The sequence below is a fragment of the Dipteris shenzhenensis genome, chromosome 20 (genome assembly GCF_047967505.1).
Source record: "Dipteris shenzhenensis isolate YYH24624 ecotype China chromosome 20, Dip_SZ_1.0, whole genome shotgun sequence".
In the NCBI taxonomy this organism is placed as follows: Eukaryota; Viridiplantae; Streptophyta; class Polypodiopsida; order Gleicheniales; family Dipteridaceae; genus Dipteris; species Dipteris shenzhenensis.
The window spans coordinates 9,279,331-9,304,103 of record NC_141615.1 but is presented as its reverse complement, the minus strand read 5'-3'; the positions used below and the strand labels follow the sequence as shown (position 1 = coordinate 9,304,103).

General features: G+C 43.2%; 1 protein-coding gene across 1 annotated transcript; it reads left to right on the top strand.

Moving 5' to 3' along the window:
• The first annotated feature begins 21,188 nt into the window (after window positions 1-21,188).
• LOC147889235 (cytochrome P450 72A397-like) lies at window positions 21,189-23,533 on the top strand. The gene is made up of 5 exons (XM_087392008.1): window positions 21,189-21,492; window positions 21,614-21,840; window positions 21,946-22,199; window positions 22,300-22,693; window positions 22,810-23,533. Exons 1-5 carry the CDS (start codon window positions 21,189-21,191, stop codon window positions 23,245-23,247), a joined length of 1,617 nt encoding a protein of 538 aa, XP_087248134.1. The 3' UTR covers window positions 23,248-23,533.
• Window positions 23,534-24,773: the final 1,240 nt, after the last annotated feature.

Sequence of the window (24,773 nt, the reverse complement as noted above, 5' to 3'; positions counted from 1 at the left end):
GGTCCATGGTTTGGAGAGGGGTACGAGGTGGTACGACTTCTTTTCCCGAGGTCAGGGACCTCTACGTCAGAATCCTCGGTGCTTGATCCACTTAAAAGATTCCCCCTTGGAATATTGGGACATTCGGTACGATAATGACCCTTCTGGTGGCACTCGTAGCACACAACATTGGCACGTTCTCTGGGAGGGCGATTGGCTTGATTTCTGATGCCTACCACCTCAAGCCGAAGATCGTTCAGGGCCTTGGCTAGGTCATTGACTCTGGGTTCTTTAGCAAGAGGGGCCGGGGGAGTAGGAAGGAGGGGGGCTCATGGGCGAGGCTGGGGAAATCTTCCAGGCGAGGGGTGAGAATATACACCTTGTTGAGGGTAAGCATCTAAGGGAGGACCATACATTTCAGGTGGAGGCAGTGGATACATCCCTGATGGGGGGTGGGGGTATGCCCCTGAGTTGGACCCCCTAGGTTGTTGTTATCTCATGTGCTAGCACCATGGTTTTTGGATTCTCCCATTTAAGCTTGAGGCAGAATTCATCACTTGCTCTTGCTACAAGGTAGCCCAACACATGCTGATTCATTCCACCTCGAAATCCGGTGTTGTCCTCCTGCGTGGCAATTAAACGGTCTAGGAGCACGACCGCTTGATCCACATATCGACGCGTTGTCTCACCTTCTGACTGCTTCAGGTTTGCCACCTGTAGGTACACATTTTCCGGCTCCTCTTCTTTGCCAAAATACTCGATCATAGCTACTGTCAACCTTAGCCAACTTTGGCAAGCGTCTTTGGTATGCTTCTCGTACCACACTTGAGCCAAAACCCTCTAGAAATGTGGGAAGAACCAACAACCATCTATCTTTAGTAAGAAAGTTGAGAGAAACACAACGGCACTTGAAGGCCATAAGATACTCATTTGGATTTTCTTCAACCCGACCACAAAACACAGGAATGTCAACCATGCTTGGAAAAACCAACAACCATCTATCTTTAGTAAGAAAGTTGAGAGAAACACAACGGCACTTAAAGGCCATAAGATACTCATTTGGATTTTCTTCAACCCGACCACAAAACACACGAATGTCAACTATGCTTGGAAAATGGAAAAGAGAGAGGCGAAATGAGGCTTATCTATTGGAAAACAATGGAAAGAGGTAGCTTGAACTGAAAATCAGGTGAAGATACATCCACAAAGCACACATAGGCAGGGTAGGGTGTGACTGGTATATTGTGAAATGCTATACGGGAAGAATCTTCAGCATAGAATAGCTCATAGACAATATTAAAAGGACCAACCCTTATTGGTTGAGGCATGATATTGCATCCATCTTTACAAGCGAGGGTTAGAGACACGGTGCTGCATGAGGTTGTTCATCAAGGCAAATAAGAATGCCATGACAAATGTCAATAGTTTGAGAGCTTGCACATCACCTTCAGCTTCTTCCAGTTCTTGTAGTCGCCATGCTATTTCTTCAAGGCGTGTGCAGTTTGGCATCCTTCTTTTGAGCAATGTCTTTAAGGACCTTTCTGATGGTGTTTCGAAGTCAATAAACTAATATCAAATATGCAGAACACTGAGTTTCATGATGACCACAACCTTTGCATTCTTTATAAATGATCACCCTCATTCGTGGCTTGTGGCTTTGTTGGGGTGGTGCTTCCACTCGTTTCATGCGTGATTGAAGTACAAGCTTCACGTGCTAAGAAATTAGCAACTAAATTTTGAGCTCGAGGGATATGCTGAATTTTTACCTCTTCAAATTGTTTGCAAAGTTCCAATGCTTGTTGATGTCATGGAACCAAGCCTTTGCTCCACACCTTCCACCTTCCACTAACTTATTCACACACGAGTTGAGAATCTCCTCGCACCTCAAGTTGCTTGATGTGATGTTCTTGTGCCTTTTGTAGCCCAAAAATGAGTGCCAAATACTTAGCTTGGTTGCAAGTACTTGCAGGTGCAAACTTGCTATAACAATACATCTCACCCCCTGGTGAAGTAAGCTTCACACCCACACCAATAGCCTTGGTCGATGGTTTGTATGCTCCATCAAATTGAAGGATCCAAGATGTCATTACACCAAAACTAAAATTCAGACATCCCAGGTTTCCCCGTAAATTCAGACATCCCATGTTTCCCAGAAGTCCAAGATAAGTAGAATGAGAGGGTGGGAGAATTCAATACTTGAGCAAGACATTCAACACCAAACAAACTCACTATCCTTTGTTGATAGTTTATGTTTCGACCAAAAAGAATTACAACATGAAGCTCAAAATGTGGCACAAAGGATTGATTAGATACAAAGGGATTCCTTGGTCAAAACATCACAATCATAGCCGAGCCCTAGAAACCTTTGTAGTGAGGTTGAGGAGAAATCATTCAAGATAAGCTTATCCACAAGAATTAACAAGTAGATGTGCCAAATCTCACCCCAAGCTTGTGGATCATCCCACCCTTGGAAGAGTATCACCCTTTTAATTACCTCCGATGCAGCAAGTAGCTCGATCACCGCACAATGAGTAGAATTGGAATCAAAGCCCTTCCAGTGTATCACTAGTTCTTCACCTTGAACCATCCACACTATATCATCCCACCCGTCGTCTCCTCAAGCAATGCCTTGTACAATCAGTTGTTGAAGATTGACATGAAGATCAAGAAAGAGATCTCGCCAATTGGTAGCCGTAATGAGCAGATGACCAAGCACCAAATCCTTGAACTCATCGAGAAGTGATAAATATCCACCCACCTCGTGTGGCGTGCATACTTGAAAAAATTCAGAATCTGAAATCTAGTATGAGATATGAATAGAGCACATGAAGTGAAGTACTTTTGCTTTTTACAACAAGAGGAAACTCCCCACGGTTAGAGAGTTACAATTCATGAGATTTCAACATATAAGCAATATCATTACATTTTCATCACTTCCTATTTGCTAGCACATTGGTAAGTCTTCCTTTTGTGAATGGGGAGGTCTTGGGTTCAATTCCCACTCCTTAATAAAAGGAGAGGAGAAAGAGAAAGAGAAAGAGAAAGAGAAGAACAGAGTAGGAGTTGAGAAGGAGAAGAATAGAGTAGGAGTGGAGGTGGACGCGAGATTTGTTGCGAGAAGAAGAAGAAAAAGAACAGAGTAAGGAGAAGGAGAAGGAAAAGAACAGAGTAGGAGTGGAGAAGGAAAAGAACAGAGTAGGAGTGTAGGTGGACGCGAGATCTATTGCGAGAAGAAGAAGAAAAAGAACAGAGTAAGGAGAAGGAGAAGGAAAAGAACATAGTAGGAGTGGAGAAGGAAAAGAACAAAGTAGGAGTGGAGAAGGAAAAGAATAGAGTAGGAGTGTAGGTGGACGCGAGATCTATTGCGAGAAGAAGAAAAAGAATAGAGCAAGAGTGTAGGTGGACGCGAGTTCTGTTGCAGAATTTTTTGAAAGCACGCAGAGACTGCGGGTCATGACCAAAAGACTCATTGGGCATGGAGAAGACGAGTGGCGTGGGTGCAACACACACAAGAAGACATGCTGGGTGCAGAGAAGACGCACGGCGTGGGCGTGGTGTGCACAAGAATCTAGAAGATGCGCGAGAAAAAGAAGATGCGCAACGTAGAAACAGAGATGTTTTGCAACCGCAAGGATGGAGAACCGGGAGCAGATCACAGATTGGAAGCGCAGAAACAAAGAATTGCGTGCAGAAGATGCCGCAAAACTGCACACAATCGTAGGAATAACTAATGTCAATGGGCGGATTGTATGCCACCACTAGCCATGGAGACTTTGTATCCCAACAGCCACACCAATTCTATTAACTAGAAAAGAAATTAAAGCATGAGGCTTGACACTAGGCATGGCGACACTCGAGGGCCATAGAGTAAAAGGGAACGTGAGGGGAGAAGCATTAACATGGGTGGGGAAAAGGGATCAAGAGGGGTGAGAATGAAGAGGGGGAGCTTTGTATGGGCATGAAAAAAGTTTATCACCGGTTATTCGAGGAGAACCCAAATGATGGAAAATGCATGGCATGCTGGGCAGCGAAGAGAAGCCCAAGTGGTTTACATTTGGTTACCTGAGGGGATTATAGGCAGAATACTAATGGCATCTTTGGATAGAAAATTGAAATAGAGAAGAAATGAGGAAGAGGGGGTTTCATAGACACCAAAATTGGCAAAGCTCTAGACTCATTCCAGAGGTTGTAGGGCTTGGGTTGTGGGAGCACCCCCTAACAACCAAAGATGTATATCCAACCCAAAATTAGCAAGCACAGATAGCGGGGACCCATCCATGGGGATTGAATGATGAAACAAGCTAGCCAGAAGTAGGCACTATTAACTAGAAAAGAAATCAAAGTATGAGGCTTGATGCTAGGCATGGCGATGCTCGAGGGCCATAGAGGAAAAGGGAACGTGAGGGGAGAAGCATTAACATGGGTAGGGAAAAGGGATTAAGAGGGGTGAGAATGAAGAGGGGGACTATGGCACAAGGGCGTAGGGAGAGGGGGAAGAGGAGCATGTTTATGATGGGAGGTGGAATGTAGAGATGGAGACATCAAGGGGAGAGAGTCATGCTTTATTTGAAAGGAAGGATGGGGGGGGAAATCAAAGTACTAGCTAGGTGGCTTTACAAGAATGAGTGTGTCCCATCAAGGAATAGCCCCCTCCTTTTATAGCCAAGAGAGGGGGTCTCTCCCAATAAATGCATCCTCCCACATGCATGGTGTGTGTGGAGGAATCTCCCATGTGGGCTAGGAGGGTACGCACTCTCAATTCTATGCGACAACCCTTTGCCTCATTTTTTCACATAAATCAAACCCCATATCCCAAGTCTAAGATACTCCCTTGGTCTCTTCCCAATTTTATAATACGTTCAAACATCTAGGAGGACAAGTGGAGGGTTGGCACAAGGAGTATTCCCACCTCATCCTACTTTCCCCAATATTTCACTTGTATTCTTCGACTATCGACACCCCCCCCACATGGGCCTATCCTACATGGAGGGAATAATCCCATATAATATCCATCTCCACCTATTTTATATTACTTCTCCCATGGTCCTTGGGCCATGTCTCACTAAATGCAAGCATGAGACTACCTAGGTGGAGGGGTGGCACATGGAGGAACCATGCCACCTTAACATTTTATAATATTACTACCATGGATTATGTACAACACACCTTATGGGTCCTCTTACGTGGAAGGGTGGCAGATGGTCATGCCCTGCCACCTCAACCCTGGGCCCTATGCACACCATATTGTATTATACTATTGCCACACATACAAGCACACACACATATTTATGCGTTTTACCTTGGTCAAATTTATCCATAGCAGTATCTTTACCTAGATTGTAGCTGGTAATTATCATTATAGTGGGTAGGAGAACCTGGTGCATGGGGACCTACTCTAACCTGTCATAGATGGGTCATACTACTATGGATTTTATGTTAAGATTTCCAAAGAATATGAGAAAAAATGAGAAAACTTTCACTGTTATAGATAGATTTAGAAAACAAGCACATTTTATTTAGTGTAAGAAGAACATCACTACTATAGAATCCCATAAGTTAGTAAGTTTTTCATTAGGGAAAGCTTTCGATTACAAGGATTGTAAAATGTTAGCTACCTTAGGAGATGCAAGCACACTCCAAAATGGGCATATGATGTTCTCGATTCCACCCCTTGCAAAGAGATTCCCCCCATCATCGTTGCAATCCAAACAAAAGAGGAGCAAGAGGTAGAAGGTCATACTACTGATAAGGATGATGAGGAACATATTGGCTTAAGTCCAAGTAGGAAGAAGCTAATAAGAGACTCTCATTGGGTAGACCAAATGTAATAGAGAGTTAAGCTCTCTCTCTCTCTCTCTCTCTCTCTCTCTCTCTCTCTCTCTCTCTCTCTCAAGTTTTTTTTACTTTCCCTTTGTGATTGTGTCTTTGGCCTCATTGCTTCTTTCTTGATGGTTGGTCATTCAATTTGAATCATCCCCTCAATGAGTTATAAAAATTTCTTGCAAGGTTTCCTTTAATTTCATGGAATAACATTTTAGGTTTTGTTACAGATCTCAATATTTGAATTTGTTGTAGGAATTTGTGAAATAAGTCTCAGTTAAGCTTAAGCAATTCTTTTAGTTAGAAAAAAGATTCTATGCATGTTTAAAAAGAAAAGATAGAAAGGAAATTTACACGTGTGTTCCACAATCAAGGCTACATAAACACATCTATATTTACTACTATTCTTTTATTAGGAAAGAGTTGCCATGTGGTAGCCAAGGGGGAGAGCGAGCCTAAATTTGAGTGCTTTTGTGTCTATCTGCATGTGTGTCTGTCTGTGTGTGTGAGTGGAATAGTCACAAGAGAGAATTTTTTTGTGTATGAGGGACAGAGAGACATTTAACATGGACGTACGCATGTATGTGTGTGGGGATGTACATGAGAAAGAGAAGAGGGGGAAGGGATGTCCTATGTTTAAGTGTCCATGTGTGCATGCATATGAGGAAGACATTTGAGGGAGAGAGAACACATTTGGGTGCGTGATGGAGAGAGAAATATTATATGTGCACTAAGGGGGAGAGAGAGAGAGAGAGAGGGTATGTGTGTAGGGTGGGGGGGATTTTTGTGTGAATGCTTTGCCCCCTGATCAACATGACATGGCAACTCACACTCATTTAGCTCAATCATTGAGTACACTGGGCATAGAGCCAAGTGAAGCGGTGCCTATGGTGGAGGGGGCCTTGAAACTTGAAATTTTATTTCTTGAAATTAGAGACAATTTAAGATCCCACCTTGAGGCCCAGTGGAGCAAGTCTCTAACCCATCATAGACGGGTCATGCTACTCACACACACACATAGAGAGAGTGTGTGTGTGTTTAGAAGTTTGGTTTAATGAAAGGCTTTTGTATTATTGTACAGCTGAAAATTCTTGAATATGTGTGTGTGTGTGTGTTTCAAAAATTTTCTTGCAATTCCTCAAAGTTTAAGAATTATAAATAGTACCTTAAATTTTATTAAAGGTAATCTATGATCGTAACTTTGAGACCAAGCGGAGCGGGTCTCTAGCCCATCATAGACGGGTCAGGTTACTCGTTAGGCATTTATGGAGCATGGTGACTCGGGAGTAATCTTTGAAGTTTTGAGCTATTGAAGATGTCTAGTTCATTTTTAGGAATTTGGGGACCTTCAAAAATATGAAAACTTGGAAGATTACTCCCACCCACCACCATGCTCCAAAAACACCTAAAGGGATAATTCACATACTGTAATGATTTTTAGTGAAGCTGCTTTTATTATGCATCATTGATTACAGTCAACTTGAACCAAATGCAACAAAGACACCTCTTCAAAATGCTTAATTTTAAAGATAGTAAGTAATAAAGATACTTACACATTGCCAGTTCTTATATTAAACCCACATTATATGCCTACATATTTTAAAGTGGGTGAACTAGTAGAGATATTTTTATGAATTTGAGAGATAAGAAAACCCCTTATGTTGAACCCACTTGCTATGGTTACATATTTTGCCCTGCTAAGGGTTCATAAAAAGTTGTGAATTTTTTTAGCTAATCATTAAGATTTGGTCAACATAGCTTTTGGAAATTGAGGTTAGTATTAAGTATTGTGCTAGTTTCTTTACCTTATTATAAGTTGTTGATGGGCATTCAAATTGCCATGTTTATTTAATACTACCTCAAGTACTCTTCCTTTCGTTAAAGGAGGGCCATTGGCAATTTTAGAAAGTAGTTGTTAATGGGCATTAAAGGTTGCTTGTCGTCAATACTACTTTGACTCCTCTTCCTTCATTAAAGCAAGGGCCATAGTAGTTTTGCCACCTTATTTTTGTTTAGTGCACTCCCCAAGTCCCCTCCCCCCCCCTCTCTCTCTATATATGTGTAAAGAAAGAGGGAGAGAGATAGGAGACTCAAGTTCAGCTTTCTTCACAACACACAAAAGAGAGAGGACACAAGGTTGGAGGGTGAAGCCTTTCTTCACTTTTGCACACACAACAACAATACAATAGAAGAGGGAAATACCCTATATGTCAAAACCTAGAATACGTGGTTCATATGTGAACCCAAACCAGCACCACTCCCAAGGGAAAACATAAAACCACTAGTAGATCTCCTGTCTGAGACACTACCAGCCCAGTCAGCATCTGTGTATCCATGTACCTGTAATGCACACCCAGCTTCATAAAACAGTCCATAATGCAATGTGGACTTCACATACCGCAGTATGCACCTAGCTGCATCCAAATGTGGCTTCCTCGGTGCCTGCATAAACTGACTCACCAGCCCCACAGCATAGCTCAAATCTGGTCGGGTTATAGTCATGTAAATCAAGCTACCTACTATGCGCCTGTACATAGTAATATCTTCAAGAAGCTCACCTGACTCTGCATTGAGCTTCACATTCTGCTCCAATGGAACAGAGATAGGCTTACAGCCTGTCATCCGCATGTCCAAACCGTATTGCCTTTGCAACAGCCATATCCCACTCGGGGATCTAATAACCTCAATGCCCAAGAAGTAACGCAGCTCTCCCAAATCCTTCATCTCAAATTTCTGCTTCAACAGCTTCAACAGCAGCTTCACTTCATTAATGTCTGCATCACTATCACCTGTAATAATCAAGTCATCAACATAGATGACTATAAGCACAATCCCTCTGTTTGTCCTTTTCACATAAAGTGAAAAATCTGAATTGGAAATCTGAAATCCAATAGTGACAAGATATTGCCCTATCTTGTCTGACCATGCCCTCGGCGCCTGTTTTAAGCCATACAAGGCTTTGCGCAACCTGCATACAAAATCGGGGTGTGCTTTATCCTCATAACCTTCTGGCTGCATCATATAAACCTCTTCCTGCAAATCACCATGCAAGAAGGCATTTTTCACATCCATCTGATGCAAAGACCATCCCTTCGCAGCAGCCATAGCAATTACTGCTCTCACGGTTGCCATCCTTGCAACTGGGCTGAAAGTTTCCTCATAGTCAATTCCATATGTCTGCGCAAAACCTTTGGCAACCAATCTTGCCTTGTACCTGCTAACAGACCCATCAGCATTGTGCTTTACTTTATAAACCCACTTGCAGCCAATAGCCTTCTTATCATGAGGCAAAGGCATCAAATCCCAAGTGTGGTTTGCATCCAAGGCAGCCATCTCTTCATCCATAGCTGCTTCCCAATTTTTATGCCCTACTGCATCCTCAAAACATGTGGGCTCTGGCTCCTCTAGAACCTTGACCATATAAGCATAGTGATGTGCTGTATACCCATCATATCTCAGCTTGTCAACTGGATACTTAATACGAGTGGACCTCCGTACAACTGGATCAGTTGCAGGCGTCTTTAAATCATGCCTGCTTTTCCTTGCACCAGGTGTAACAACTGAAGGAATCCCAAGTTCCTCATCAAGGCTCATTTCAGAGCCGCTTGACTCTCCATCAACATGAGAGCTACCAGCAGACACATCAAACACTGGAGTATGGTCCACTTTTTCTTTTCCCTTATGTGATACCTGCACAACACTATCAGGACTGCCATGTGACGATTCACTAGATCTCAATCTCCCTGTCCATGCATTAGATCCACTAGTAGAGGACTCTCTGGGTCCACTCAAGGCTTGAGATTGCTGCTCTGCATTTATTGCAGCATTCCCATTTCCTGCATCTGCATCTCCTACCATAACAGTTGGTGCATACCAGCTGCTCATTTCATCAAAAACAACATCTCTGCTCACTTGCATTTTGCGGGTGGAAGGGTTATAACAGCGATACCCTTTCTGTTGCTGAGCATATCCAATAAAGATGCATTTTTCTGCCTTTGGATCCAGCTTTGTTCTCTTCTCATCAGGAACATGAACATAAGCTATGCAACCAAATACCTTCAAGTGAGAAATATCTGGTTTTTGGCCTGTATACATTTCTTCAGGCGTCATGCCATGGACAGCTGCAGTGGGGGTTCTGTTCATAATATAAACAGCAGTTGCTACTGCTTCAACCCAAAAATAATCAGGCATGTTTTTCTCATTTAGGATCGCCCATCCTACTTCTGCAATATGCCTGTTCTTCCTTTCTGCAACCCCATTCTGCTGAGGGGTAGACCTGCATGAGTACTTCCTTTGAATTCCCTGTTCTTTCAGATATTCACAAAATTCTTCTGAAAAGTACTCTCCCCCTCCATCAGATCTTAGCACTTTAATATGCACACCTTTCTCTTTTTCAACCATGGCCTTAAAAGCCTTGAAATGGCTGAACACTTCACTTTTGTGCTTCATAAAATAAATCCACACCTTCCTAGTGTAGTCATCAATAAACGTCACATAATAATGGCATCCACCAATAGAAGCAGCTTTGGTTGTCCAAACATCTGAATGGATCACTTCCAAAGGTCTTCTGCTCACCTTAGCATTTTTAGGAAATGCATGTCTGGCCTGCTTACCCATTTGGCATGCTTCACATACCTTTTGCATTCCCTCAACTCTGAATTTAGGCAAACCTGCAACAATGTTTTTCGTTTGCATAGATTTCAGCCTTTGTATATTCAAGTGCCCAATGCGCTTGTGCCATATCTCAATATCTGCAATGACACCTCTCCCATGCGCAAACATAGCAGCTTTCACCTCAGGCATATCAACATCCAAGGTGAACATTCTTCCATTTCTGTTGCCTTTCGCAACCAAGCGGCATTTATTTTTCAAGTCCTCAACAAAGCATCCATCAGGATTAAATCTAACCTGCAGACCTTGCTCAACCATCTGGCCAACTGAAACCAGGTTCTTAGTGATTTTTGGAACATGAAGTACATCTGCCAAGTACTTTGTTTTGCCATCCTGCATAGCCAATGGCACTTTACCAACCTGCATAATTGGGTGCGCAGTATCATCACCTGTTTCAACATAACCTGGCTTATCCAAATTTCTGACATCATGAAACCACTCACCATGACTGGTCATGTGGTTAGAGGCACCTGAATCAACATACCAAACATCATTGCAAGCTGCAGCATCTCCTGACATGGAGTTAACCATATGCTGCATCACAAAAAGGTGCTCATTTCTGTCGTCACCATGCCCACTTGATGATGCATAGTTGCTTTGCTGCAACTTTCCACTTTTGATGTCATTCTGCTTTTTATAGCATGTATTCTCCTTGTGTCCAGGCTTTCCATAATAATAGCATTCTATGCTGCTATTTACTTGCTGGTTCCTTTGCCATGAACCACGGCCTCTTTGGCTCCCCCTGCCTCTAGAACTACCACGTCCTCCTCCATAGGACTGGTTTTCCTGTTGTTGTTGTTGGTTCTGATTTCCTGCACGGCCACCAGAACGGCCTCTTCCTCTACCCCTGCCTCTACCTGTATTCGAGTAGAAAGCAGTCTCTTGAGAAGTTGAGGTGGCTGAACCACCATTCCTTTGCTCTTCACTCAGCAAGAGAGCAATAAGTTCCTGAAAATCAGGAAATGTTTCACGGACTCCAATGGATGTCCGAAATTGTGCATAATCTTTCCCAAGACCATTCAAGGTCACGGACACTAAGTCCTCATCATCAACAGGTGCTCCAATGGAGGCAAGAGAATCTGCAAGGCCTTTCACCTTCAAGGAATACTCATTTATATTCAGATTTTTCCTTTGCACATTGTGCAACTCCTGCTTTAGTTGCATCTTTCGTGCTTTGGTATTTGTGCTATACAGCTTCACCAATGTATCCCATGCCTCCTTAGGCGTCTCTAGATCCTGTATATGCACAATCATAGAATCTGAAATGCTAACGGACAGCCAATACAGGCATTTTCTGGCTTTTTCATGCCATTCTTTAAAGGCCTTCAATTCAGCAGGAGTGGGAGCAGCACCCAAAACTGGTTCTGCAGTTTCACCACTGATGTAATCCCAAACTCCCTTTCCCATAAAGAAGTTTGTCATCCTGAACTTCCATGCTTGGAAGTTGTTCTTGTCAAGCTTCTCACTGACAATGGTAGACAGATTCTCAGACATTTTACAAATCACGAATTGCAACAGCAACCTGTAAACACAGCAAATGCCTCAGAAGGGCAAATAGCAAAACTTCTGCAAAGAGCCTCACAGGGGCAGATCTGCAACACTGACGAAAGTGGTATTTCACCACACAGTCACTTCCTCGTGACGATTTCGCATCAACAGGCAATAGGCATGAATCTGCAACTCCCAATATCTCTGCACATAGGCATACGATGCAATTTCTATGGCACCTTTCCACCGACTAGCCGCGCAGTGGTCGCACAGCAAAAACAGGGCCTTTTTCTGAGTGCCTGCAAAGAACTTCCGCCTTCAAAACGGGCCCCGAAACGGCCTCAAATCAGAAAAATAAAGTCGCCAAGGGCTTTGCCCTTGTCTGTAGCATATACTGCGCTCTCGCCGCACCGCGAAGGGCCTCTCAATCTGAAGCAGTGCACTCCTGCACTTCTGGCTGTGCTACCTGCAGAGATTTGCTCCCAAACTCGAAATAGGAAAGCTACACTGGTCCTCTTACCAGGACACCACAAACTTGGCTAGCTTTCTTGAGCTTCTTACCACGAACAAGGCTCTGATACCATGTAAAGAAAGAGGGAGAGAGATAGGAGACTCAAGTTCAGCTTTCTTCACAACACACAAAAGAGAGAGGACACAAGGTTGGAGGGTGAAGCCTTTCTTCACTTTTGCACACAACAACAATACAATAGAAGAGGGAAATACCCTATATGTCAAAACCTAGAATACGTGGTTCATATGTGAACCCAAACCAAAAACATACGTGGTAGTCTAACTACACCACGAGTACAACTAACATAGGCGATGACATAAATGATAGTCATCCAGGAGATATATCGGGGGTAGAGCTTGATATCTCAACAATATGTGTGTGTGTGTGCACGTGCATGCACAGGTGTTGTGACATGAAGTTAGGGGTAATTAACTTTATGCACCTCTTCACTTCTTGCTGTTTTGAAACTGATTGAAAGGGATATTCATCACTGGGAAAGGGACATTAAAAAAAAGCTTTTATACCAAGAGACCACATCATACTATCCTCCCTTAGATGAGAATGAAGATGATAACATCCCAAGTGATGTTGCACTCAAGCATAGGGAGAAGGAAAAGATCAGCGGAGGCCATAATCTCAGCAAGTCAGTCTGCGCCAAAGAGAAGAGAGATACGTTGTTGAAGAAGATCTTGCGGCTCAACATGACATGAATTGATATATATCGAGGAGTTTGAAGGGGCTGATTCAGTCGGATGGGTAGGTTCCAAAGAAACATTGCACCTCCTTCATAGACACCTTTACACTTAGCTCAAAACACTCTCCAAAATATCATAAGACACAGAGGCCCATAACTTTTAGCAAAGATGTGATATCAAATATTCAAACACATATTGAGATGCACCTTGAAATGGGCTTCGCTCTGATATAAGTTTCATAAGAAACAAAAAAGCGATCGGAAAGATATGGGCAGTTTACTGGACGGGAGTAAAAACTGTAAGAGGGAGCGGAAGCTCCAAGACTACTCATAGAGAGAGAATGGACTAGAGAGAGATGGACTCAAGAGTCTACATAAGAGAATATCTACAAGAGGGAGAGAAGGCTCATAGAAGAGGCTTGAGGAGATTAGAGCTACAGTGACATGAGGCCTAATGGTGGAAGAGATGATGAACAAGGGAGAGGAGGGCTCATTTTATAGAGATTTTGTCACCCTCCTTCACCCATTTACAATTGTTGCCTATAGATTCCTTTCCCCATTAATCACATAAGCCCGTATGTCACCATCCATATCCTTTTTGGCTACTCTTGCTATGTGTCCCATCAAAAGATGCTCAAGACTCTTAAAATATTGAGAAAGTCAAGAGTCCTCCCACATGGAGCCCATAGGGATCCTCTCTTTTCCATATGTCCACATCCTCCTTATTCCACATGGGAATTCTAGAAGGATTCCTCTTGACTCCACACTCCTCCACATGCCTTCCACATGCTTTGCATGTGGCCTCTCTTATATTATTGGAACACATGGACATGAGCCCACCTCTTTATATGACTCACTCTTCCTATTTTCTAAAAACCCCATAATATCCCATACACAAATAACTCTCACCCCATACCAAGGTATTTATAATTCATACCTATGGTATTTACAATGATCCATTCCACTCATCCTCTCAATCCCATACAATATCTTAGAAAATAGAAATAAGTGAGAGCCGCTAGGCTATCACTTGATACTCAAACTTTTATCAAACATAGAAGAAAACAATACCAAGGCCAAATGAAAAATATCAATTTTTGGTGTCACATCTTTCCCCCCTAGCAGATCCTCTCTAGTGGATAGAGAGGGTCTACTGGCCCTCAAGGTGGTCAAGCATAGAAGAATTTAAGGGGATACTCATTCGTGTGTCCGGGTATCACCATGCCATCAACATCCTCAAGCTGATACGCTCCATTGGTGACATTCATATACATCCTTATGGAGGCATGGCCAAAAGTAACCAATCTCTGCTTCTGTTGTGGAGTTAACCCTCGAGGAAACATGCCTTCTTTCACATATTGCTGAACATCTTGTAGTTTTGGCCATTCAGTGTCTACCAAAGAAACCACCCCCTGGTCTTGTACTATAATGGCTTGAGTAGCCAACTCATCTGCCCTTTGATTTTCATTTCTATTTATATGAACAAACTTTACCAAAGAAACCACCCCCCGGTCTTATACTACAATGGCTTGAGTAGCCAACTCATCTACCCTTTGATTTTCATTTCTGTTTATATGAACAAACTTTGACTACATAGTGCTATAGCCTTTTGATTAAGCTCCTTCAAATGAGGACTTCTTTTCTTGTAATGCCCTTGCATTTGCTTTATAATAAGCTGAGAATCTCCTCTTACTTCCAATTCTTTAACTTGACTTTGAAGACAACCTTGCAAACCAAGAATCAAAGCATTATACTCAGCTGCATTGTTAGTTGTGATACCTGGAAGCTCTTGTCCTCTTGCCCACACCTCTTGACCTTCAGAATTCATCAAGACTATCCCCCCGGCTCCTTGTTAGTGTGAAGGACTAAAAGCCCCATCAAAATACAAGACAAAAGCTATTGGTTGTGTCTCCCTTTCATCATTAATGTCCTCCTTATATTTCTTTTCTTCTCTTAGATCCTGTCATCGTGTGAGCAAATCTACCATAGCGGACCTAGTGGTATTTTCCGTGACAAAAGAGAAAGAGAACTCTTGAAGCTCTAACAATCATTTTGCAAATCTCCCCCTAGGATTAGGCTTGCGAACTAGATATGCTAATACAAACTGAGAGGTAAGGAAGAAAAATGGCTGAGGTAATGAATAGGAGCGAAACTTTCTGACTGAAAATACCAAAGAGAGGGCTTGCTGCTCCATTTCTTCATACCTTGTTTCCACCTCTGTAAGCTGTCGGCTGGCATAATAGATGGGTTGCATTCTACTTGCCTCTCCTTTTTGTAGCAATCATAGCACCAACTGAATGCAAAGATACACTTGGATTTACATAAAAGTCTTGAGACCCCAATCAGGGGGCTTCAATATTGGGCCCTTACTCATGGCCTCCTTAAGTTGCTGAAAAGACGCTTGTTGCTTCACACCCCATTGGAAAGAAACTCCTTTTCTTGTCAACAAGTTCATGGGATGCACTATCTCTGTGAAATCATCACAAAAGCATCGATAATACTTGCTTTTTTCTAGAATTTTGTGAACACCAGTGACACTCTCAGGACTTGGCAATGCCATGATTGCTTGAACCTTGTCAGGATCCATTTACAAGCCTTCTTCAGACACAATATGCCCCAACAAGACTACTTTTGTTTGAGCCAAATGACACGTGCTAGGATTTAGACACCCTTTTGCTTCATCAATCCTAGCTAAGGCCATCTTTAACTTCTCCATGTGATCTATGTGCCGAGAATAAATGCAAAAATCATCCAAAAACACCCTTATGAACTTTCCCAAGTAAGGCTCGAGCACTTGACTCATGAACATTTGAAATGTAGCTGGTGCATTGGTCAACCCAAAAGGCATCACTCTGTAAGCAAAAACTCCCCAAGGTGTGATAAATGATGTTTTCTTTTGATCTTCCTCCCGAATAAGGATTTGAAAGTACCCAGAATACCCGTCACATATAGAATACATCTCATGCCCTGCTACTTGGTCTAGTATTTCATCTTGGAATGGCAAAGGAAAATGATCCCTCTTAGTGCATGCATTCAAAGGACGAAAGTCCACACAAACCCGCCACTTATTTCCTTTCTTTGGTGTGACACCTACACGAGATATCCATTCTAAATCATCAACAGGAAAGATGAATCTCGCCTCAAGTAGTTGTGTTACCTCTTTCTTTAGTGCCTCAGCTTGGATCACCCCCAATCGCCTTAAGCGTTGCACAACTGGCTTGCTTTCTGGCTTCAACTCAATCTTGTGCTCCACAAGAGAGACTGGTTGTAAAGAGACATGGAAAATCATCTAACATATCCAAGTACTGGAGCTTCTCCTTACTTGATAGAGAATCACCAAGAAGCTCTTTATTGCATTGGCATCGTTTAATGTGCTCCACATCCTCCATATGAAGTGTCTCTATAGGATCTTCTTGTACCACCACCTTGTTCCCTCTTGACTCATCCCGATTAGCACCAAGACAAAGACCAAAGGCCACTTCTTCCACTTCACCCTCTGAGCTGGACTCCTCGGAGCTACACCCTATCTCTTCTTCTTCATCGGTTAAGTCAGAGCTTGAACTCTCTGATGTTGAAGACTCCTCCTTGACAACTTCCTTTTTGTGACTTCTGATGTTGTAGTGCACCTTCTTATCATTTCCCTGCAAAATCAATTCTGATGTTGTAGTGCACCTTCTTATCATTTCCCTGCAAAATCAATTCTCCAGTATCCCACTTTTGAACAGCCTTCATCTCGTGTAGCCAAGGCCTTCCCAAAATCAATAGATAGGCACGTGCATTTGACTTGGTAGGGATCACTTGAAAAGTAGTCGGCACAGAAAATTCCACATACATCCACTTCTAGATTCTTCACAACTCCCAAGGTCTTAACCCTAGTGTTGTCAACCAATTTGATGCGATAAGGAGAGGTAGTACTAGAGTATTTTAAATCAGCATCTATCATGGTCTTCTCACTCATGACCTTAATTGATTCACCTCCATCAATGTACACATTAGAAATCACTTGACCATCAATGATCACATCAACCATAGGTACATCATCACCAACATCTATATCTACCTTTTGAACAACATGAATGGCACTTTTCTTCTTTTTCTTCTTTGACACTCTTGTGCTTGCTAGCTTTCCCCATTCCTTCCGTAGTTTTGGAGACAAAGCAAGTAATTGACCAAAGGTGATATGAGCTTCCTTTTCTTTAAGGTCGGACAACAAGTCATAGCTTCCAATGCCTTGTCATAAGGGAAAGTGTGACTGGCTAATTCTCCTTCTAGATGCCTTCTTTTTCTCACTACGGTGATCCTCTTCCTGATGTTCCTCATCTACTTCTTCCTTGCTTTCTTCTTTTTCTTTTGCTTTACCACGCCCCCGTTTAGCCATCATTACCTCTCTTTCCTCATTCCCTAAAGAAGCTTCTAACAAGGATACTTATTTTTCTTCTTTCTTTCTCAATCTAGGACACTCGGGGCGATAGTGACCTTTTTCATTACATTCATAGCAAGTGACCCCACTCTTATCTCGAGGCCTATCTTCACTCTTTGGTACTCTAGGTTGTCATGCATTAACCAAATGCAATTTCAAATCAGCAAACTCTGCCATCAATTGGGAGATATTATGATCTAACTCAGAGGACTTTGGTATCTAAGGAGTGCCCATTACCTTTACCTTCGAAATTGAAGCTGTTGAAGACACAAAAGAGGATTCGATCTTTAGAGAAGCTTCTTTCTTGGTCGCAATGCGAAGCCACGTATGTTGTGGGATCTTTACTCATTACTTTTGAGCGAAGACAAGGCTCCAAAGCCATAACAAATTTGCTCATCTTTAAGTGCTCCATCCTTACAAGACTTTGAGGGGCTGATGATGAAGATGCCACAGCTCGCAAAGCTGCCCTTTCATACTTTGTCCATAAAGTTTCATATCAGATTGCCAACGTAGAGACCATCTCACCCTCTCCTTGATAGAACCGGTCCAATTGCAACATCAAAGCATTCGACGACTCCACTGCCCCAAATCTCTACTTCATTGTAGCCACCACTTGGTCCCAGTCCTCTTTGGTAGAGTCCGGCAAGGCCTCATGCCAACTCAAGGCTACACCTTTAAGGAAATCAGGCAAAATCTTCGCCCGATCCTTGATGGACCATCCAAAAAGTCGGCATCCTCGAACAAAATCCCGAAGATAAGACTTCGGGTCTTCCCCTTGGATCCCTCGAAACACTTGAATCTTCACCATGATGAAACACAAAAGGGAAACACCAACATCCAAATAATATCCCAAACAAGATCCCACAGAGCCTTAGTACACCAAGACCAACTTATTATGCATAACCACTTGTTGAAAACCCTCCACAATGTGATCCTCAACAAAATCTTCAAAAATAAGTGACCAACCAGCACCATGAAAACATTATGTATACATGCTTTCAAGAATCATCCTTGTCACAATTGGAAGTGCACATAACAGTTTCCAGATATTGTACTCTTCATCATTTGCATAGCAAAAGAAGTTGAAAGCATTGAGAATCACCACTCCACTCTTATAGTAAAAAACTACCCAAAGACTCAACTCTTCTTCACACCAAGCTGCCAGTGCATGAAACAATCCCCAATCTATCATTGTGCCTACTGTCAGCGTTGTTGATTCACCAACATATTCAAGAGTGCAAACATAAAAGATATGATCATGCTGATCGTGCGAATAGCTTGAGCATCACCTTCACAATCTTCTAGTTCTCTTAAATGAGCTGCAATCTCTTCTAATGGAGTTCTTCCAAGCACCTTTTTTATCATATCAAAAAACACATGCCTATACTAGGCATAACATGCAATCAAGTACACCTGAGACCGTCTAGTAAGGTGGGATGAATCCAATACCAAATGTACCTGGCGTCTCTACCAAAAGATGTGACATGAAGTTGGGGGTAATAAACTTCACGCACCTCTTCACTTCCTGTTGCTTTCGAACTGAGTGATAGAGATATTCATCACTAGGAAAGGGACATTAAAAAAAAGCTTTTATACCGAGAGACCACATCATACTATCTTCCCTTAGATGAGAATGAAGATGGTAACATCCCAAGTGATGTTGTACCCAAGCATAGGGAGAAGGAAAGGATCAACGGAGGCCATAATCTTAGCAAGCTGGTTTGCGCCAAAGAGAAGAGCGATATGTTGTTGAAAGAAGATCTTGCGGCTCAACATGACATGAATTGATATATATCAAGGAGTTTGAAGGGGTTGATTAGGTCGGATGGGTAGGTTCTGAGGAAACATTGCACCTCCTTCATAGGCACCTTTACACTTAGCTCAAAACACTCTCCAAAATATCATAAGACACAGAGACCCATAACTTTCAGCAAAGACATGATATCAAATATTCAAACACATATTGAGATGCACCTTAAAATGGGCTTCGCTCTGATATAAGTTTCATAAGAAACAGAGAAGCGGTCGGAAAGATATGGGCAGTTTATTAGATGGGAGTAAAAATTATAAGAGGGAGCGGAAGCTCCAAGACTACTCATAGAGAGAGAATGAACTAGAGAGAGATGGACTCAAGAGTCTACATAAGAGAATATCTACAAGAGGGAGAGAAGGCTCATAGAAGAGGCTTGAGGAGACTAGAGCTACAGCAACATGAGGTGTAATGGTGGAAGAACTGATGAACAAGGGAGAGGAGGGCTCCTTTTATAGAGATTTTGTCACCCTCCTTCATCCATTTACAATTGCTGCCTATAGATTCCTTTCCCCATTAAATCACATAAGCCCGTATGTCACCATCCATGTCCTTTTTGGCTACTCTTGTCATGTGTCCCATCAAAAGATGCTCAAGACTCTTAAAATATTGAGAAAGTCAAGAGTCCTCCCACATGGAGCCCATAGGGACCCTCTCTTTTCCATATGTTCACATCCTACGTATTTCACATGGGAATTCTAGAAGGATTCCTCTTGACTCAGCACTCCTCCACATGCCTTCCACACCCTTGGCATGTGGCCTCTTCTACCTCTTTATATGACTCACTCTTTCTATTTTCTAAAAACCCCATAATATCCCATACACAAATAACTCTCACCCCATACCAAGGTATATATAATTCATACCTATGATATTTACAATGATTCATTCCACTCAGCCTCTAAATCCCATACAATATCTTATAAAGTAGGAATAAGTGAGAGCCGTTAGGCTATCACTGATACTCAAACTCTTATCAAACATAGAAGAAAACAATACCAATGCCAAATAAAAAATATCAAATTTTGGTGTCATAGTACACATGCCGATGTGTTTATACTTTAGGTGACTTTTGCTAACCTGTATGTTTCTCCCTTTGAATTTCTTCTTTTTCTCTTCCCCCCAGCACCTTTTGGATGCTCCCCTCAAAACCATTCATACATACTTTCACACCTATCACTTAAATACCATTAGGCAGTATGCCCTTGCAAATAATTGCCAATTAGCTCTTTGGAAAAAAATTTAACTGCCAATTAGCCAAGCACTGTGTCAGGATCGCCAACAATGCCTTGTACAGCACCTCGCGCAAAGTCATTTGCGAATTTAAATGTCATGTTCGTAGAGGTTTGATGTCGAAGTCTAGTGCCCTTTGGGAGCTTAGTTATAGAGCATGGAAGTTATTCGACCATTGGCCTAAGTCGAGGTGGGAAAGATGAAGCCTTGCGCAATTGTAGATGAAGACCTTTAGTATGGGCATGGCGGTCTACAAGTGTCTCTCCACATTAACTTGCCGCACACTTTATGTGTCCATCGAAACTTGCACCCCGGCGAGACTTGGGCTACAAGATCTAGGATAGAGTGTTCTCTTCCTCTTTTTGAGACATGGACCGTTTCTATGCTTGTTTCTCTCCCTCGTTGAGAGAGTTCTGAGGCATGTCATGAATGATGTCAAGAGAATGCAAGACTCGAGAGAGAAGAAATGGGATGTCACGAGTGAGGTAAGCGTGTGCGAACTGTATAGTTAGTATGCAGGTATATAAAGGACATTACAAAAGTGGTAAGTAGGAAAAAAAAAATGGAGCACCACCACCTTCTTCTCCAAATCGCCATAGCCATCGTCCTCGTCCTCTGCTCGTTTTTCTTCTACAGACTGCTTTCCTTCCTCTTTTTCTTCATCACCCCTTCATCCCTCTCTCGCAAGCTCCGCCTCCAAGGCCTCCTCGTTCTCCCTCACACCCCCATCTTCGGTAACTCCCTCCAGATCCGCCGCTCCCGTAACCTCGCCTCCCTCTCCGACCTCCCCCCTCCCTCAATCTCCCACCACAACGTCCTCGCTCGTGTCCATCCTTTCTACTCCTCCACCTTCTCGCAGTTCTCCGGTTTGTCGGCTCTCTTCTTCTCGCTCGTTCCATCTCTGATTGGTTTGAGTACGTAACTCCTGCAACTGAAACTGCTTAATTCGCTCTTTGATTTGATATATATCTTGCATGCGGCCTGCAGCTCGCACCTTCGTTTATTGGTGGGGTTCCCAGCCCAGGCTCGTCGTTACCAAACCCGAAGATGTCAAACAAATCTTGTCCAGCGACTTCAAAAATTACACCAAGTCGAAGCTCCAGAGCCAGGCCTTTTACAAACTGTTCGGCACCGGGTTACTCACCGCCGAGGGAGACGACTGGCACAACCAGCGCAATATTCTTCGTCCCGCTTTCTTCGCTGAGAAGCTCAAGGTACGGTAGCTACTCTGTCATGTCCATTCGGATTTGTATAGAGTGCACCTCAAACTGTCCTACGCCGTGTACTAGATTCATCAATCCTCATGAGCATTTTTGCAGGCTATGGTGGCAGACATGAATCTCTCAGCAGGGGAGATGACTAATGCCTGGGATGAGCTCGTGAAAAATTCGGGCAACGGGTCAGCAGAGGTCGAGGTTGCAGGCCATTTGAAAAATGCCACAGCAGACATTCTCGCTCGCACCAGTTTTGGCAGCGACTACACGCACGGAAAAGGTGTCTTCGAGAGTCAGGAATTGCTTCTTCACCTTGAATCGAAGAAGTCCTTAGCCTACACTTTCATTCCCTTCTTCAGGTACTTACGCGCGTTTCGCATCGTCATTTCGTCCAACAGTAGCTGTAGCAGCAGGCCCTCCCTCCCTGTCATTTTTGTAAGCCTTGGCGGGGACTTGCAGGTTTCTGCCGGTTCCTTCAAATGTTGAGTGCTGGAAGATCGAAAAGAGCATCGATCGAGAGCTTTCTCGTATAGTGGGGGAACGCATGAAGTTAGTGAAGGAAGGCGGGGGCGCAGCTCGAACAGATCTGCTGAGTCTAATGCTTTTGGATCCAGAATACGTCGACGCCAAGAAGAGCGCCAAATTCGTTCCTCTCACTGCCCAGCAAATCAAGGACGAGTGCAAAACGTTCTTCTTCGCAGGGCATGAAACAACAGCTAACCTGCTCGCGTGGACCATGATGCTGCTAGCAATAAACCCAGAGTGGCAAGAAAAAGTTCGCCGAGAAGTGCTGGAGATCCTCGACGGTAATCGTACAGAACCACAAGCAGATCATCTCAACAGAATGAGGCTTGTAAGACGCTAGCTGTGTTTCAAGCTCTCTGTGATCCGTTGAAAGTCATCAGCATATAGAACGGTTACTCTCAAGCAACAACTCACATGAACATCGGCGTGTTTTGGCGTTTGCAGTTGGGTATGGTTTTGAACGAGTCTCTCCGGCTTTACCCACCAGTTCCCGAGATATCGACTCGATTCTTTGCGCTCAACGAAGACGAGTTCAAGCTGGGCGACCTCACCCTTCCCCGAGGCGTGGGGCTGGCGATTCCGATTCTGTTCATCCATAGGGACAAGGAGCTGTGGGGGGAGGACGCCGATGAGTTCAGGCCGGAGCGATTCAGCGACGGAGTTGCCAAAGCCTGCAAGCATCCCTTCGCGTACATACCATTCGCAGTTGGACCAAGGATCTGCATAGGGCAATCGTTCGCGATGTTGGAAGCGAAGGTGCTGATGGTTACGATTCTGCAGCGCTTTCGTTTCACGCTGTCTGGCAACTACAGGCACGCTCCTGAAACCGCCATCACCATGAGGCCAAAACACGGCATGCTCCTCGTCCTCGAATCCCTTTAACTAATAACAACCAGGACGATTCTCTTTCCCATGATTTACGACAGCCATACTCCCTCCCGAGCTAGATGTTCATCGTCTTTCTAAACAGTCCTTACGTCGTCCTCATCGTATTTACGACAGTCTTTACGGCAGTCCTTTACGACAATGCGGGCATCGTCTTTAGGAGAGTCCTTACGGCATGCTCATCGTATTTACGTCAGTCCTTGCTACTCTTAAGTCGTTTCGCTTAAGATATTTCTTTCCCAGAAAATAAAACTAGTATTCTTTTCCCAAAATATAATTAAGATGCCACAAGACTGCAATCTCTTCAAGAACCATTTTTGTCGCTTAAGACAATGTTGTCAACTTGTCTTTCCCACCTTTCATGGTAAGTCAACCTAACTTATATAAAAATAGTTAGCGCAACGATTCTTAAGTCAAGAACTAGATGTGTACATCGGGTGATGGGCTCATAGTATCTATAGGGCAATGGGCTAAATAAAAGGTAGCGTGAAGGAAGGACAAGTTGACACAAAGCCTCATGATATCGCTACATCGCGCTTCTACTCCGTGTTCTTTTATGGAATCGGTTGTAATTTCTATGTGTAATGTGAAAGAGTCTCCTTGAGGCTCCCTCGTCGTTCGGGATGTTTCTCTACAGGACAGATGTTGCTTTGCGGGTGTGTTTTGTAGTGATGGCCAATGATTAGAGAGCTTTTTTGAATCTAAATTTTTTGGGTATTTTTGCACACCGTCCCAAAGCATGCTTGCGCAGGAAGCTTCGGAGATATTGAATGTGGGAGCTACATGCTTGTATAATCTGTGATTAGAGAAGTCTAGGAATAGTCTTTTCGATCAACCAAAGTATTGATGACTTGCCGATCATCAAAAACCTGCAGCCAACCTCCACGGATGATCAGATACTTAATAGATTTTTCTGTGTTTTGCACTTGAGCAAGTTGGAAGTTTGCAACCGAAGGCGGATGAGCAAGTTTTCAATTGATGTGTCGAGTGTTGTTCAACCTTTGCTAAATTGTGAGTGATTCTTTGTGGAGGGAGAGATAATTCATCTACCATTTCGAAGTGAGTGAACTTTGGAATTGAGTGAAAGAGCGATGGAGAGAGAGGGCTTTGTAATTCATCTACCACCGAAAGAGTCTTTTTGGGCAGGGATCCAATTTCTGGATCTGCAGAGGTAAGGAAGCATCGTGAGAGGCTACGCATGGATGGACTTCAAGATGGCCGGTTGCAAGGAGTTGTTGGACGACAAACACCTAAGTTGTTGGGCATTTACCACTCCTTAAGCACCTGGCCTTGGCCATGCTCTCAACAATTTACCACTGCTTCAGCATCTGGCCTTGGCCATGGTCTCAACAGCCTCCATATGAAGTTGGATCTCTATGTTTAGAATCCAAGTGGCCACCAAGGGTTTGACGTACTTAGATCTGAGAGATGACTGGCTTTACTTCACATGCCACATAGGGCCCGGAACTTTGAGTGTGACGGCAATGTTATTTGAAGCCACCGGATTCAATCTAGTACATTTG